This window comes from Uloborus diversus, chromosome 10 (assembly GCF_026930045.1).
Source record: "Uloborus diversus isolate 005 chromosome 10, Udiv.v.3.1, whole genome shotgun sequence".
Classification (NCBI taxonomy): Eukaryota; Metazoa; Arthropoda; class Arachnida; order Araneae; family Uloboridae; genus Uloborus; species Uloborus diversus.
Window position 1 is genome coordinate 120,469,264 of NC_072740.1, and position 18,617 is coordinate 120,487,880.

Here is an 18,617-nt window from a genome sequence, read left to right on the forward strand (position 1 = left end):
ACTTCTGCTTTCCTGCTGATATGGAGTAAGATTACTTAAAGAAAAAAAAAAATCCCCTAAAGAGTGAACATTTTATACACTGTAAAAAAATTCCGAAACGTTACTGGTAATTTCCGTGGAACGTTTCGTGATTTCAGAGGTTTTCACCTATTTCCCCAAAAAATCAAGTATCTTCGCAAAAAAGTTTCCTGAATTCCTAAAAGATGCACGAGTGCAGACCTTGCACTGGTGTGAAAAATATTTTTTGCTACCAGTTTAAATATTGACGGAGCGTGTTTATTAAGTGTATCGGCCTAAGGTTACTTACGGCCTGTCCAGATTGACTAAGCTTCCAATGGGAGTAAATATGTCACTGGATAGCTACAGCTTTGCGAGCTAGGAATTGCAGGCAAGGAATATGCTTGGTTCCTGCTTTGCAATTTTCACGTAGCTTGGCCGTGGGTGCTCTAATGTTTCTGGAGCTCCCTTGGTAAATCAAGAAGGTTCTAATCTAATAACTTAAACCTATTTAATTTTTCTAGAAGGTTCACGACTGGCTTTAATAGGGGAGATTTCTTAAAATTTCAGAAAGGTTACTGACTTTTATCAGAAAGCGTTACTGGTTTTTGTAAGATATGTTACTGGTTGAAATTGGGCACATCAGCTGCCTATTATTTTCCAGGAACGTTTCTGAATCGTTTTTACAGTGTATATTCACTTCAAGCATCACTTATTAAAACATAAAACACCATCAAACCTCCGTTTTTCATTTCAATATCTAAGAGTCTTCCTGCTGATATAGAGTAAGACTAATTAAAAATAAATGTAACATTCCACCTAAAGAGTGAACATTTTATATATTTGTTTCAAGTATCAGTTATTTAACCAAAAAACGCCATCAAACCTGCGTTTTCGATTTCAATATCTATGAGCTCTCTTACGTTCATGAGGGGGGATCATGTCTCCCTAAGTGTTGGGTCAAATCTCCTTACCTCTTGACACTTGACTCATATGCAGATTTGAGGAATATAATTTTTTCGTACCATTTCTACTTAACATTATGCATTACTTTTATCCATAATAATGTGCACAATGGCAACCAATTTATGTATATTTTTTATTTCGTTGTAACGATTCTACAAAAAAATAAATAAATAAATAAATAAATAAATAAATAAATAAAGAAAAATAAATAAAGAAAAATAAATAAATAAAAAAAATAAAAAAAAAATAATCGAAAATAAAAAAACCGAAATTTGGGTCAAGTCTCCCTAATTTCTCCTACTTAAAAAACTCTCTCCTTCAGTTTCAGTTTGTGCTTAAAACGGCAAAGGAAAAGACAGGAGATAATCCGTACAGCACATAATAATTTGCCGACTGAGTGTATTATTGCTGAAGGTTAAAGGAAGGGGATATTTAAATACAGGGTCTGAGTAATAGGTAGTTGACTATCATAGATTCAGATAAGACAGTCTCACAATAACGTTTTATGTTCTGCGAATTATTGCATAAAACGGCAACGGAAAAGACCATTACCGCACAGCAGATAATTAGTTTGCCGACTGAGTGTATTATTGCTGAAGGTTAAAGGAAGGGGATATTTAAATACAGGGTCTGAGTAATAGGTAGTTGAATATCATGGATTTAGGTAAGACAGTCTCATAATAACGGTTTTATATTCTGCGAATTTTTGCATAAAACGGCAACGGAAAAGACCGTTACCGTACAGCAGATAATTAGTTTGCCGACTGAGTGTATTATTGCTGAAGGTTAAAGGAAGGGGATATTTAAATACAGGGTCTGAGTAATAGGTAGTTGAATATCATGGATTCAGATAAGACAGTCTCACAATAACGGTTTTATATTCTGCGAATTTTTGCATAAAACGGCAACGGAAAAGACCGTTACCGTACAGCAGATAATTAGTTTGCCGACTGAGTGTATTATTGCTGAAGTTGGAAGGAGGGGGAATATTTAAATACAAGTCTGAGTAGGTGATTGTCTATAGTCATGCACTCATACAAGAAAATCTCCTTGCTAAGTTTTTACATTTTGAGCTGATATCCGAAGAAGCGGATACTCTGCTTGGGGACTTGTATTATCGTGGAAAGAGGCGAACAATTTGAATACTGGTTTGTAAAAGAGACAGTTGAATATCATGCAATCAAACACGACAATCTCATTATTAAAAGCAGTAATATCGAGGATAAAAGCGTTCACTTACGATTTGGGGCGAGGAAGCTCCATCTCTTGCCCATGCCTCTGAAAGAGACGAAAAGAAACCGAGCGGCGCGCACGGCGAGAGGGATCCGCACTACATTGCGCTGCAATCCTTTCCTCACTACTTGTTTCAGAGTGTTACAAAAGAGGATTGAGTGCTGCTATTGAGCCCTAAGCCCTAAACATGAGAAGATCAGTGGCTCGGTATTTTAAATTCAATGCAGTCAACTTTTTACCTGTGCGTCCAGAACTTCGTTCAGGCTTTCATGAGTGTATGTAACTTGTCATCAGGGCTGCGGAGTCGGAGTCGAAAAGTCGGAATGGGGCTGATTTTAGGGCAAAGGAGTCGGAGTCTGTCATTTCCACTCCAAGTCCACAAGTCTCTCAGCACTCGCGTAGTTGGAGTCGGACTGATTTCGGGGTGATGGAGTTGGAGTCGGAGTGAGGGCTATAAATTTCCCAGAGACGGAGTCGTTCATTTTTCCTCCGACTCAGCAGCCCTGCGTGTCATATCCGAGATGACTTCGGCCAAGAAAAATATCGGTTTGTTACATGAGATTAATAGTGCTTTAAGATAAGCATGCGATTATGACCGTTGTACATATCCTATTCCGTTACGTTTCTTTTGGACAAAATTATGCACATCGTCTAATTTTCCTTACGTCAAAGTATTACATATATAGTATTTGTTTCGTTATGTGGTCATAATTCCACATGTGATAGAATGACATTTGGTTCAAAAATCCAAATTTGTCAAAACGTTATTTTTCCTTTCATGTTATTATTAATATAAAATTCATAAATGAAAAAATGAAAAAAAAAAATTTACTTTTTAATTTTTTCAAATCATTTTGAATTTGAGACGGAGTGACTTTTATAAAAATCCTAAATATGTGCCCAAACAAAATTTTTTATAAACATAGAATCATTAGTCATTTGATTTAACATTTTTGTTCAAAATATCATTCCTCCACATACGGAATTGACCATGGTGTACACTGTACATCAACCTTTTACTAACCGAACTCTAGTAAATTAAACAAATAAAAGGAGAAAAATGTCTTTCAATTTTTTTATGCTCTTGTCAGGAATGCTTCAAAATGAAAAAATTTTAAACAATGTCCTATTTCTCGTCAAACAATGTGGCAAAAAGGGATAACAATGTACGTAGTTTACGTAGACTGCAAAAAAAAATGCGTGTTCGTGTTTCAGAGTTAGAAGCATCCCGTTCTTTAGTAGAAAAGGGATTTGATGCCAAAAACTACGGAAAGCAAAATCATGAAAAATATATGCTATTATTTGAATACGCATTTAGAAAAAAAGTGGCGCACGACAATTTTTTCAGGCTATTGTCATAAAGTTTTAAAATATTGCGTTTTTGTACACAAAAAACAGGATGCGTCGTAAAGAAACACGATAGTATTGAAACTTTTGTATTACAGAGAAGTATTTTAACTATTCATCACTTCTGAATAGCATAGATTGTGTTTATCATTCATTTGTTTACATAAAATTATATACATAGTATGTGTTACCGTGCACCATCTTCTTCGTTCTTAAGATGAGAAATAATCGTTTTCGTACACATACTAATATTGCCGCAAAGCGCAATTTGACTGACAATCACAATTTCTAAATTAACAGAGCGCAAAGCTTCGAACTCATCGAACCACGAATTGAGTTAGAGACAAGACATTTCAGGCATATTCACATCAAAATTATATATTTTAATGAAGAAAATAGATCAAAATTGTAACAAGAGCACTCAGGGGCGTGCATAGAAATTTTGGGGCCCGTCACAAATGACTTTTACTGGCCCCCCTTTCATATTATTTACCCCTACGTGTCTGCATATATTTCACCCCTCATTTTAAAAATCTCGGGCTCACTTCAGGCTCGGGACCGGGCCAACAGGTGTTCCTCCCCCCCACCCGTGCACGCCCCGAGAGCACTAAACAATACTCGAAATGTGTTGGTTATTTATGCGTGTTTCAACGGATGCTCTGTTGATAACCAACAGACAACTCAAAGCAGTACGAGCAACCACGGACAACGAGAAAGAAAGAGAGTGGAAAGAGCGCATGTGCAACTTTTCGTCACACAAAGCAACTATGTTACTTCCACCACACAAAAAATTGCTGATAAGATCACAAATCCTTCACATAAAAAAATTCACTTCAAAAGCTAAACGAGCACAAAATAAATGCCGAACGTCAAAGAGAGAGAGAGATGTAGAAGCTGAATCGTTAACTAAGTCGGGCAAAGTGATCAAAATATCCCATAGACTTTACAAATTACCGTACATGTTTTCACATGAATGGAATAGAAATGTGTGGTTGAAGCTGGCTCCAAATAGTCGACATTTTTTTAAGTACTAGAAATACCAAATTGAGCACTCAGAAACGAATGCTTTAGTTCTGCATTTGTTTTCATACTTTTTTAGATTTTTAGACCTAATCTCAAGTTTAAAATTCGATTTTAGGATTGTTCAGTTTTGCAGAACTAGTTGTGCATTTTTTAATGTCTGTATTGCTGCTTTGAAATAAGTATTTTGTGTTAGTATTTTTATGATTGTATGGCAACATTGAACCCGATATGTCCCGCGGGCTGTCGGTTAAACCAGACTCTCTGTATGGTTGGGTAAATTGCCCTCCCCCCCCCCCTTGGCTTTGAAAAATTAACATTTTTACATTGTTGATCTGCGTGTTTAGTTCTTTTCCGATAAAACTTGCATTGAGAATACGTACTTCACTTTCGCCTCTTGGAAAATTTTTAAATGACGGGGCTGGGTCAAACATCATTTGGCTAAGAACACTTTCGATTAAATAACCATTCCAAAAAAAAAAAAAAAAAATATCGCCGGTTCATTTTGTAAGGAACTACGTTTCCATCGACAGATACACGGATGCACAAGTTATGATTCCCTTCTTTTTGTAAGGTCAGCTTTGCGTGAAGTCGTTTCTTGTCTTCTTAAACAGGAATTATCTTTCGCAACCCTCGATAGAGAGAAATTTACAGTGTTTTTATTAGTAGTATTTTGCTGCGATTCTAAATCACGACTATTATTTATAATTCTCAAATATAAAGAAAAGTTTTAGTTAATTATGAGCAGGGTTCGACAAATTTTGAAATTATTTGTCTGGCAACTAAATTTTTTTTCCTCATTCATAAGATTTTACATTTTTTCTCGGTCTTTGGTTATGAAAGAGTGAGGTATATCATTATTTAATTTTCTGTCGGATAAAGAAATTTCTGTCAGATTCGCAGTTAATAAAATATCAGTGATATTATACAGTCATTATTCATGTGTTAAACAATTATCAAATACCTTTTCGAGAACACAGTAGTTGAATGGTTAGAATGTTTTTTTTTTTTTATAACCAAGAGAGATAATATTGGTTTTAATCCCTTGGAAAAAAATAGATAAACGAACAAATCACACTTTTAGCGTTTTCTAAAGCCGTTTTTTTTTTTTTTTTTTTGACGAAATAATTTAAAAGTGTATTTTTTCCGAATTCCGAACCGAAAGGGAGATTTTTTTTTTGTAATTACAAGTTTTCAGCCTCTGTTTTGTTTTTTGCTTCAAATACGTCTTCCTTTTTATTTTAGCGGTGTATTTTCAACGGTTTTTCTTAACCAGAGGAGAATATTGGTTTTAAACTGTAAAAAAAAAAGCACACTTTTAGCGTCTTTTCACAAAGTAATTTAAAGGTCTTTTTGCGGTATAATTTTCAAGTATTTTTACCATTCCGAACAGAATTTTTCTGGAAAAGAAATAAAAGTAACTGTAATTTGATGCTTTCAAGCGATCTGAATCTTTTGTTTTAAATTCGTTTTATTTTCGAAGTGAGCTGTGTTTTCAACGATTTTCCACGACGAACAGAGAAAATTCGTTTGAATCGTTGTAAACATATAAATATATAGAAAAAAAAATTAAAAACCGACGCATTTTCTGTGTTTTTTTCATAACGTAATTTAAAGTAATTTTTTCTCCTCAATAGTTTCATATTATCTTTTCCCATTTTCGATCTGAATTCTCTTGAAAGAGAATAAGTAAAGAATAAATTAGCGGTCGCCACTCGCCATGTGGCGACTAAATAAAAAAAGTAACGACTGAAAGTATGTATCATCGCCACAAGAGGTTACCAGTTTCAATAATTCCACCTATACTATCAACTAAATTTAATGATAATAATTAGTTACATCCAACTTTATTCATGCTGATATTTTTTTTTGTTTCATCATCAATTTAAATGCTAAATTGGTACTACTGTTGTTCAGTTACTTTTTCCGTTTCTTACGAAAAAAAAATGGTGACAGTAAAAGAAGAATATCGATTAGAATTAAAAATGGCCTCTGATAAAGTTGCTTCTACTCGCCACAGGCAACCAGATATTTTTCCCAATCTTGACCTATAAGGAGTAAGTGGAGGATTGGAACCGACAAGAAATTTCGCATACTTTGCATATCCTCCCCCGCACTTCAAGAGAACAGACATGCGGATAACGAAACAAGGAGACTTTCATAAAAACCACGGGATCCTCTTGCTTGATTGTTCAACGGAGACACAGAATTCATTGTTGAAGGGTGCTGTTGACGGCTGAATGCGAAATATTATAGAAACAGACGACTGAAGGAGGGTATGAAAAGAACCAATGATCCCGATAACATTTCCCGACACAACAAAGCCCGCATATGGTGCAGCAGAGGTGGCATAATAAAAACTTCGAGTGATGCTTTTCTTTACATTTAAATGCAAACACACAAACATGCAGTTGCGTAGGAAGGGTTTTAACTCCTCCCATGAAGAATCAAAATTCATAACAGTTCAGCGTCAATAAAAAAATGTCTTTTCGGAAAAATATATAATCTCTGCATGTCTGTGTGATTTTTCTCAAATGTTTATTTACTTATGAACTATAACTACAATAAGTAATTATCTTTACATTTAAATATTATTCTGAAAAAAAGGGAAAATCTAATTTACAAAATTAACTTATGTAACAGTTTTTAAACTCTAAGTCCATTTTACAGGTAAAAAAGAAAGAAGAAAGGAAAAGAACGAAGTGTAAAATTCTTATTGAGTTTCAAAATTACTCGCATTACTTAGACATATATTTCGTCTATCTAGTAGATCCATCATTTATCAATGAATATATTTATCAACTTCTCTCTCTCTCTGTATATAGGGGAAAAGGGGAGGAGCACATGTGAATATGCTTTTTAATTTCTTTATTTTTCAAAAAATATTATCAATTTATCAGAGTAAAGATGTCCCCATGATTGAATAATCTTGTGCTTTTGAATTTTTTTAATTAAAAAAAAATATATATTTCTCTACATTAAGGTAATTTTTAAAAATGTCTTCAATAGTTCACATGTGCCCCTTTATGGGAGCACATGTGAGCAAACCTGTTGAACATATAAACACTATTAAAAATACAGTCTACATCATATTTCAACGAAAAACTCTTTAATATGAAATATATACGTACATATCTTTTACATTGAAGGGTTTATTACCTATATTGTGTCCGATTATTGTATAGAAAGTGTGTCATTAAGAAAATATTATTTCGAACTATATAACTCTGCTCACTGTAAAATGTTAAAGTTTCTTTGCATGTTCCGATCATTGGATAGACAAGAATAAAACTTCTAAGACTACATAATACAAAGAATATTTTATTGTGAAAAAAAATTCTTGCTATATATTGCGTTTAAGCTTCATACAGAATATGAGAATGAATTTTAAAATGATTTTAAACTTCAATTTTTAATTAAATGAAAATATTTTGTCTTTTTATTTAATATAAGTATTATATATTCGAAACTTTTGACCAACTGTTAAACTACAAATAAATTTAAAAAATATTAACTAAATGTTTTTAAAATAATAAAATTAGCAATAAACTTACAAACTGAATGTAGAAAAATGATAATTTTAAATATTTACACATTTTTTAATACTTATAATACCCTGCACTAATAGTTATATTACGAAGAGGATATGGGAACTGTTCACATGTGACCCTAGTTATTGTGTTCACAAGCGCCCCCATCATCTACTTTAGAACTAACTTGCAAAAATAAAAAAATTCTCCTAAATAAAAAAATCGCCTACAAAAAAATAAAAGGAAAGTAAACTTTTTTTTTTAATTTGAGACACTTGAAGTACACTGAATTGAGTATTTTTTATGGCTTTTCTACGTTTACATTAAAAAAAGCACATAGTGTTAAGAGCATTATAAACTTTATAATTATTTTTGCAATACTTTATTTTTATTTCCCACATCCGGTGATTACTTAGAGGAGTGTGGCCCAAAGTGGGTATGTCGTCCAAAACGGTTGGCGTTCGTATGTCGCCGCATGGTGTGCAAGCGGTGATGCTTACGTATGTCGTGTTTACACGAATACCCCCGAGTTTCAATCAGTCCCGGGAAAGCAGCGGTGAAGCGGCATGACTTAACCAGACTTAATGCACAAAAAACGTTAGATTTTTTAAAAAAACTGAAGAAACTTGTAATTGATTGAAGAGCAGCTTATTTTTTTTTTTAATTTTCAATAATGTTACGTTATTCTAACACCATCCACCTATAAACTACAATGTTCAATTCGTTTTTTTTTTTTTTCTTATAAATTTAATTTATGATTATAATTATTGAAACAAAAACGAAATTTCGATCAAAGTGGGTAGGGCAAAGCGGGTATACCCGCTTTCTACATGTTTTGTTGACAAATGTACTGACTTAGATTTTATATTTAAATAGGATAAGTATAAATTTAATAGGTTCTCTTTATGATGGCAATTAGCGAGTCCATTGATTTAATCAATTATTTCCCTATCTTTTATAAACTAATGTGCTGACGTAGATTTTCAATTAAAACTCGATAAGTATAACTTTATTCTTTTTTTTAAGTAATGGCACTTAGCTAGTCAATTGGCTTAGTCATTTATTACTTCATAATTGACTGATAAATGTACCAAATCACAATTAGTTAAGCTTACCCAAACGGCTTACCCGCTTTAGGCTTCCTGGTAGGGCAAAGTGGGTTTTTCGAGTGTTTAATGTTTGATAATAAATAAATATTGGGTTTGAAATGATGCAAGAATCACTTTTTACTTTGAAGTTCAAAAGATCCCTCATTGGAAATAAAACCAAAATTGTTATGATAAAAAGCGAAAAACTACAATTTTCGATTGTTCTTCGCTAACCTATCCGCTTTGGGACACCCTCCCCTATGCAGACAACATTCGGCTCTAATTAATCTGCATAAGATGGTTTACACCTTAGCTTTCCTTCTGAAACGCTTCAAGATGGTGAATCGACTGTGCTCAAGATCATTTATTTGTACTTTTTAAATATTTCAAAACCGCAACTGTTTCATTACATAGAGAATCTCAAATTTTATTTTTTTCTCATACCTCTCGTTGGAACTAGCAACTCATTTGCTTAAAATTGAGTTATTAATACATCATAGCTTACATTTACAATACAGGTTATAATTAAAACCCTTTGAGACACGGTGGTTTTGTTTTAGGGCACCATTTTTTAATTTTCTTTCAGTCAATTGTTAAAGTCACTGTGTCAATTGGCAGAGAAGAAAAAAAAAAATGGCGGCTTCAAACGATGCTACCGTGACTCAAACGGTTAAGTGAGGATACTAATTTGTTGTATGTAGCTATTTAACATTTTTAATCTATTTGCATTCAAAAAAAGAAAAAGTAAATGAATGAATATTAAAACAATTACTGACCAACTATAGGTCTTGTTTTGCATTAGTTGCCGTTCTTTTTTTTTGCTCAATTTTTCTGCACTTGTTGTTTGTGTACCAATTTCAGCAGCTCTGCAAACTGCAGTTTAAGAACGATGGAGAGCAATGTATATTTCCGTTTTGAGTGTTTAGAGAAGCAAACAATTTGCCATCGTGCATAAGTTATGAATTGATGATATCAAATTTAAAAATCAAACCGCGAATTGCAATATAATTGAAGATTTATGCATGACATCATGAGCTTCGGAGAGTAAGAAATCATCTCGATTTGATGCTTTTATGATTTTTCAGATTTCTTAAACTCCAAAGCTCACAAGGTTTCACTTAGATACAATATTTCCTTGTTAACCCCGAAAGACGTCTCTTCAATATCGTTGCAATTTGGGTTTCCTCATTCATCTTAAAAGGCAGGATAAATAACGGTGAATTGTCTGTTTTCGAAACTAGAGCGAAGGGTCATACATATTTAAAATAAGTGACCAATGAAGTCAGGGGTGCCCACCTAGAGGGGGGGGGGGTTGAGGGTATTTTCTCACTTTGAGGGGGCTCTTAATTTGAAGGAGGTCTTTGCGACATTTAGTGGGTGCACCTTTGCTCTTGGGGGGGAGGCACCTCTGACACAGTTAAAATATGGAACTCTTTAAAACTTGAAACGAAAAAGTTTTAAAGGTTTTATGGACTTAAAGAAAAAAAAAAGTCTTCAATAATACAAACTATAATCGTGCCATAACGCTGTAAAAATTATGATCCTGTAAGTTTCTATGATGTCACCACTGTACCAAAAAAAAAAAAAAAAAAAACTCACACGCACAAAGTACTGCTGCTAAAAATTTACTGGGATACTATTAAAAGTTACTGCTGCATTGCTTGAAAAGAAACTGTATCGGTTACTAGAAAATTTTATCCCCGTTTCCTACAGATTTTCTAGAACTAATGTAATTCTTTAAAATATTTTTAGTCACGCTGCTCGTCTATTATATTATGTGTCATTACATTATCAGGTATGAAAATCTGAAAATTTATAAAATATGAAATGGTTGAAAACGACGATGCAAGTGTACTTTTGTAGATCATCTAAATTCCCTAAAAAATATGATTATCATTTACGAAACCATGCAACTTGATTTCGTTTATAAAAACTAGTAAGTTTTGTAGAAAAAATATTGCAAAGTTATCTGAAGAAAACACGATACACAGTATAAAGTTAGCATGCACCAAATAAATTGCAAGTCCGGTCGAATGATTTGAATTCGTAAGATAGAAAAAATATGAAGGAAAACTCTTGGTCATGCATTTAATAGTGAGCAAACAAAAAGTTCTTGTTGCTGTGCCGATGTTCCAAACCGTGCCCTTTAAACTAAAATAGCTTTTGTTCTATAAAAGTATAGGGTTCAACAAAATAACTTTCATGTTTCAAAACTTAATGAAACCTTTTTATGAATCAGAATGTTTTTTTATTACTTTCCAATAATTTTTGTACGCATGTACATCACTGACGTACCTAGCGAGGGTGACACCCACAACAGTAGTTTATAGTGTTCCCCCCCCCCCCCCAAACGAAGAAGAAGAAAAAAGATTTTATGTAAACATGAAAACCATGCAGTATTCAGAAACAACTACATTTGTGTTATAACGAAATTTTAATTCCCGGGGGGGTCCGGAGGTTCCCCCCCGGGAAATTTTCAAATTTGTAGTCTTAAAATGCATTTTAGCTTCATATTTTTCAAAAACTAGCATTTTCATTTTGGGTTTCACACCCCCCAGAAGGGTGACACCCGGGGCAGACCCCCTCCCGCCCCTCAGTAGTGACGCCAATGATGTACATATTTATTTTGAACGTTATTAGCTTACATTTACCAGTGGTGTAGTCAAGATTTCATTTCAGAGGAGGTCCAATGAAGTATATCTAATTACATGTACTTAAATTCGAGTTTTCTTTCATTATACGAACAGGAAAGTTGCGCCGTTCCCAAACCCAACATGCGCCGTTCCCAAACTGACAAAATATGGCAACTGGTTGTTGATATGGTGAATTTTGAGTGCTGTCATGTGTTTATTGACACTCCCAAGGTTAAGACAAATCGATTGACGTAAGAATTACCAAAATTGACCAAGGCGTTTAGCCCCTAGAACGTTACATAGACACGGACATACATACATACATAGACTGATAAACACATTACCTTCCTTTGCGTCGCGTACGCTCAGTCGAGTAAAAATGAATCCATTTCCGCTTTCTGTTCATCCGCCATCTCTTCGTGGTCAAGCTATAAAACTCCCAAAAGTGACAATTCATTTGTTTACTTTTGGTCTGTCTTTTCCCGGAAAGGAGTACAGCATAGAAGCGGGTATATTGATAATTTCCACCCGGATGTGAACCTCGAGTTCTTGTAGGCTCTTGGACAGTTGTCATGAGCGCAGAATTTCAAAGAACCCCATAAAAAACCGCAAGGGGCTACATCGGGAGAGCGGGCTGAGCATTACAAGTCGCCCTTATTGAGATAAGGGGCTCCGGGAAATGTTCCTCAACAAAGTAATTGCTGCTGGAAGCAAATATCCTCGAAGTAACATGTATTAAAATAGCAGGGTTAGGGGCCTTTTCAGTGTATGGACAACGTCGAGTATCATTTTTAAAACCCGGTAGGATTTTTAATACCGTGTTACACGAAACTTGATAAACTAGAATAATAAACATTCTGATCCATAAAATTGATTTTATTGCGTGTTTGAAAAAAGTAAGTTATGTTGCTGAACCCTGTATAAAAAAACCTGAAAACTACAACAAAATAATTTCCACAAAAGGGTAGGTATGAGCAGCAGAGCATAAGTTCGTTATTTCGTTTCATTCCTGTTACTTTGAGGATAAATCTAAATTTTAAAGACAAAAGTTCAATGCAAAAAATAAAAACACGCAGTTAATAAACCTTAAGGAATAGGAGATGAACTTAAGAAAGTTTTATTTCTCTTTATAAATAGCACTTTCACTTTTGCAACTTAGGTATTAAAATTCAATAAAGATGTTACTAAGTCATGCAGCTTTTAGCAACATTCAGGACATACAAGAAAAATTACGGAATATGAAAAAACATAATCAAAAACATGCAACAAAAGTAAACCTCTCCATAAGGGTGGGAAGAAGGGAAGATAAAATCACAATAAGATAACAAGAGTTACACATTTCCAGGCCCACCTATTTTTTGCAGGTTGGTTCTGATGAGGCGGCAATTGCGATTGTTGGTAAGTGAATGACTCCGATTTCTGATGCAAATCGATATCCGACCGATTCATCCACGCAGAGCAATCCGTTATAGATGATATCTGACTGTCTGGATACAAACTATGATCACACGATGAGAAGGATTCCTGTTTTTCGAGGGAAAGATGACGCGTTTGAAGACTGAATTCATTATGAGTCTTGACAGGTTGAGAACACTGACTCTTACTCAGCAGTGACTCTGAAACTGTATTCCATTTGTGCATACGTGATCTGTGTCTGGATGACATTTGATTGAAATAGCCACCCTCCGACGCAATATACGGAGTGGTTTTCCAGTGGTTCTTCGTGTACGGAGGGGGATGCCGAGAAACCACTTTCTGAGGTAGTTCTTTTGAATAAACAGTTTTTTTCTCAACGGCAGACATGACTATGGTGTAACCCTGCTTGGTCAAGAAAAACTCCGTGACCGGCAATTCTTCGGACTTCTTTTTCTTAAAGGGTAAGAGTTCGTCGGAAGAAAGGTTTGAGTTCACTGCGAGGCATAAATCAGTTTGTGTATTTACACTGCATGATGGTAAATGTTTTCTTTTTTTATGAGGAAAAGGTTGAGAGTTGAAACAGTTCCCTGGTACATCCTCGTATTCTTCTTCCAGGAGAATGGAAAGCCTGCGAGGAATCGGACATTCCCTAGGGGTAATGAAAAAGTAAATTTAGAGTGAAAAGAAAAAAATAATTGCTCTACAAATAATGGTACTTATGCATTAATTTGTATACCATTTTAGTCAAAAACAAAATTTTGCCAAAAGTGCGATAGATTGCTAATATTGAAGTAGCTAAACTTGTACTAAAGCTTAACTACATAGATATGGCAGATGAACTAAAAGAAGAAACGGAATTCTTCATTTTGTGATGTGTAGGATTGGCGAGATTGAGTGCGAGCAGTGAAACTTAACTGCTTGCGCATTGTTACTGATCTTACCTTTAAAAAATGAGGTGTTTTGTTTTCGCTTCCAGTTCATGCGCCATCTCTCCATGGCATAGTTATACTCATTTTGGAACGTTTTTGGATGAAGATTCTTGACGATATTTTATAATTTTAATTTTTATGTGACACTTGTTTTGTTTTCAACGAAAATGGTCGATGGAATAATAAATAAAAGACACAAAAAATATTTCATGCATTTATTGTATTAAAACAACCATCTTTATTAATAATAAAGCTGAAAGTCTGTTTCTCTGGATGTCTGTTGCGCACATAGCGCCTTGACCGTTCTGCCGATTTTCATAAAATTTGGCACAAAATTAGTCCGTAGCTTAGGGTTTAGCACCTCGAAGCAATTTTTCGAAAATTCGATGTTGTTCTTTTTCGATTCGAACTTTAAATATGAACACGATAACTTTTCCCGAAGGAACACTTTGACATGAATTAGACTTACATTATTTGCCCCAAAGTATTTTGAAATGTCACAATCGATGGATAATAACTTCATTCAGCAAGTATGGCTTGTTTAAGTAAAACTATTGATTTACTAATATATAAACAATGAATACATTAACTAAAACTTACCGTTTGTGCTAAATAATGTTTCGTAAACAAATATACAAAGTAAAACGAATAGTTATCATATGAAAATTTTGATATTTCTGTTGTTTTATAATTTCTAGTTTTGGTTTCTAATTTGGAAAATAAAATAAATAAATGAACCATGAAAAGTGAAGGGAGGGGGAGTCGCCCCTCTTCCTTGCCTCCCCGAATTGCCGCCACTGGTATTAACTGTAGGTTTATCAGTTAACTCAGATTAATACTTCACAAATTTTATTAGACTCTTCAAAAACAACTCTTTAAAACTTAATTACATTGATTATTACATCATCAGAACCATTTATTCATTCGTGTATCAACATGACCCGCGTTGGGTCAAGTTGATACAATTTGAAAAAATGTTTAAGATTTTTTTACATAAAAAAGTTCTGCCATCAAGTGTTTTGAAATCATTATTTGATAGTAAAAGAGCAATAGAATAAAATAAAATATTATTTTGGTACGTAACATGAGTAATAATAATTAGAAAAACCAAAATGCAAAACGTGTATGAACAGTACCTGGTGTCCCCCTTAGAGCAGGAATAAATGGAGGAAGCAAGTCCAATCATTGGCTTTGCAAAAGCAGAGGCAAAGACTCCAAGTCACGTGACTCATCAACGACGAATTATTGGCACTTTCTGCGTGAAACAAGCGAAATGAACCTGATTTCTTCCAATGCTTTGCTTTGAAATCTGTCACGTGACTTGGCGTCTGGGCTTCACGAATGAAAGTCTTTATTCCCTCCATTATATCTCTTCTCAATGGCCTCCACAAATGATCAACCAACAATGTATGAACAATGCTGGTTGTATTGGTTGATCTAACCGAAATTTTTTTTCGTCTAATCAAATTTTTTTTCGTTCCTCTTTTCGTTCCAATTTTACTAAAAAAATGTATGCAGCGGTTCAGTCTCGCTTTTTTGTTTCACTAAAAATAACGAATTTTCGGTTTTCGGTTCAGTTCCATATGAGTAATTTTATTTTATGTTTATTTTTATTTGTACTACGAAATATAATTGTATCAAAATGTAGGATGTACATGTAATAATGATATTTATATGATTGCACAAAGGTATTTATTTATCGTATTAATAAGTTGGTTACAGTAACATAATGACTTAATACATATCAAACAGAAATAAGCCGATATTTTTTTTTTTTTCAGTTCCGTTCGGGTTTTCGTTCCGACCAAAATAACGGTTTTTTTTAGGTTTTCGGTTTAGTTACGGTTTGAATCTCTGAAATATATTTTCTAATTGGTTGAATTTGTTATAAAAAAAGAAAAGAAAAAAGATAAGAATGAAGGCTTTCATTGCCTAATGAAGGTTTTCAGCCAACCAGAAACAAGGACGAACGTTCATCAGCCAATCATGGCCCAGAACGATGGGAGAGCTAGCTCTTCCCACATAAATAGTGACAACACTTCGATATCTGCATCAGTTGCTAGGAAGTCAGTTGCCCGGAAGCTTCGACCACGCTAACACTGAAGATGGCCGCCGCAGACGCGGCCGAAACGTTTGGAGTAACAACACTCAGATCACGGTACAACAACCCGGAATCTTACAACATTATTAAAAGAAAAAATGCTTACAGAACAAAAAAAAAAAAATCTTACTTTGAATCATCAACGACAGATTTTTCTCCTTCCTGCACATTGGAGTTGGTGCGTAGTTCAGTACCGGGGAAAATATTTCCAGAATCGTCTTCCTTTGTCCTCCGTTCGCACCCAAAAAGAGCTAATTTAATGCTTTTCTCATTCGCACCGTAAGTTGCATCAATCAATTTGGGATTTCCATCTTTGACGGCTGCAAGGAAACTATTTGTTCGTTGACGAGGATACGAATGTGGATCTGGATCTCTGTGAATATCACATACTTCAGAAAGAAGTAAAGTTTTAGGATTGCTGTCGCAGGGTGATGAAGTCGATGAGTAGAATACAGATGCATCTTTATTCAACGAATCAGATGAAAAACCTCCAGCTGAAGTACGCCCCAAGTAAAAAGATACACCGAAGGCTGTTTCTGTCTGTGTCGCTTTTGTGGCAACTGGAGATTCCACAGGAAGAATGGGACAGGATACTGAAATGTAACCACAGTGCATGGGAGTGGATTTGTGACTTGCATATGAGCTGCTGCTTCTGAAACAAATTTTTATTTCCACAGTTAGTACTCAGAAAAATGACGTACTAAACATAAAATGAAGTTTCACTGTAAAATTGGATTTCCGTTAATAGATTCAGTCAATTAAAGTGTATTTAGATTCAAGCTTTGCAAAATGTGAGACTCTTTTATGTCCTTAGAAGTACATAGTTGGGTTTTATCCGTTATGGCCCATAATCAGGATTAGTTTGCAGAGTTGACGCTCGGTTTTACGAATTCTTTGGACCCACGGAAAAAGTTCGTAAAAACGAGAGCTAGTATGATCGAAAAACAACTAGCACTAGGTATAGGATAGTACTAGGCATATGATATTTATGTTTTTATGGTATTTTTAATAATAAGGAAGGTTTTTCCTGGAACAATTTGAACGTATACTGCGACAAAATTAGCACACATATTAAAATACTATCATAAATATAGGGTAGACAGACCAGTGAATGAATAGTTAAGCACAATTTCATTTTTTAAAAATCCTAGTAATTTTAAATTCTATACTATACAGATCGTGGTAGCTAAAACATTTTAAAGAATAAATACCTTTGTGCTGAAAAATTAAAATGTCAGTAATCCAACGTTATTAAGCACAAAACTTGCAAATGATTGCAGACACGTGTTTCGGTGTTACAAGGAACACCTTTTTCAATGCAAAGAAGTGTGAGCTTTTGGATGAAAAGTCATCCGAGAAAAGCAACACGGTGGAACAGGAGGTAGTATAAATATCAAAAAATAGAAATTAAACAAAACAAAAAAGATAAAATGACACATGGAGACAAAATTTATTATATAATTCCATCAGGAAAAAACCGTTAAGTAATAAATTTTAAAAGAAAACCCATAAACAATGCAAAAAGTCCAAAAATGAAACCACTCTGAATAAATTAGCAATAAATTTACCAGCGGGAAAAACTATGTATGGAAGCAATGTATCAAATGGAGAAATGCAGAAAAAACAGAGTGAAGGATAAACATATTGGAATTAGTTAATCACAAAACGAAATAAGAAAGCAAAAAATGAAAAAATAAAAGTAAGAAATGTACGACGTTTACATAAAAATAATAGAAAATCTAAACCAATTTTAACAAAGGAGTCCACACAGAGGAAAAATAGGGAATTGCAGTAAGATCGTTAACTAAATTAGAACGGTTCCTCAGGATGTGAAAAGATTCCCAAAAATCAAGATCCAACGAATTGGGGCATTTTTGGATAATTTGATAAGAGTTAAAATCAAAAGAGTGATTCGATTCCCAACAGTGTTGAGCAATACTGGATTTATTCAGCTGTTGTTTTCTCACATAGCTTTGATGTTCTTTTAACCGAAATTTCAAAGAACGGCGGGTCTGTCCGATGTATCCGAGTCCGCAATTGCAAACAATTTTATAGATCCCACAGCAATTAAGAGGGTGAATAGAATCTTTAAGAGAAGAGAAAGAAAGTTTATTAATAGGAGAAAATACCACTTGGAATTGGAATCGCTTCAGAATCTTAGCAACCTGAAAACTGATACCAGGGAAGAAAGGCAGAACAACTAAATTCTTAGTGTTAAAAGTTCTATTAAGAACAACATTTTGAGATTTTTTGCAAAGTTTTTTATAAATGGAATCAACTAAGGTGGGCGGATAGTCTCTATCAACAGCCACAGCTCTTATATAGTTAAGTTCCGCATTAAGAAGCTCAGGTGAAGA

The 18,617-nt window shown here is 34.2% G+C and overlaps 1 protein-coding gene across 1 annotated transcript in view; it reads right to left on the minus strand.

Annotated features, from left to right (window-relative positions):
• Positions 1–18,617, minus strand: part of LOC129231153 (uncharacterized) — a 102,108-nt gene that overhangs the window by 55,846 nt on the left and 27,645 nt on the right. Inside the window, exons 6-7 of the mRNA XM_054865401.1 lie at positions 16,391–16,912; positions 13,166–13,879 (exon numbers count right to left, since the gene is read on the minus strand). Coding sequence (XP_054721376.1) covers positions 13,166–13,879; positions 16,391–16,912 — 1,236 coding nt within the window. The remainder of the gene's footprint in view (positions 1–13,165; positions 13,880–16,390; positions 16,913–18,617) is intronic.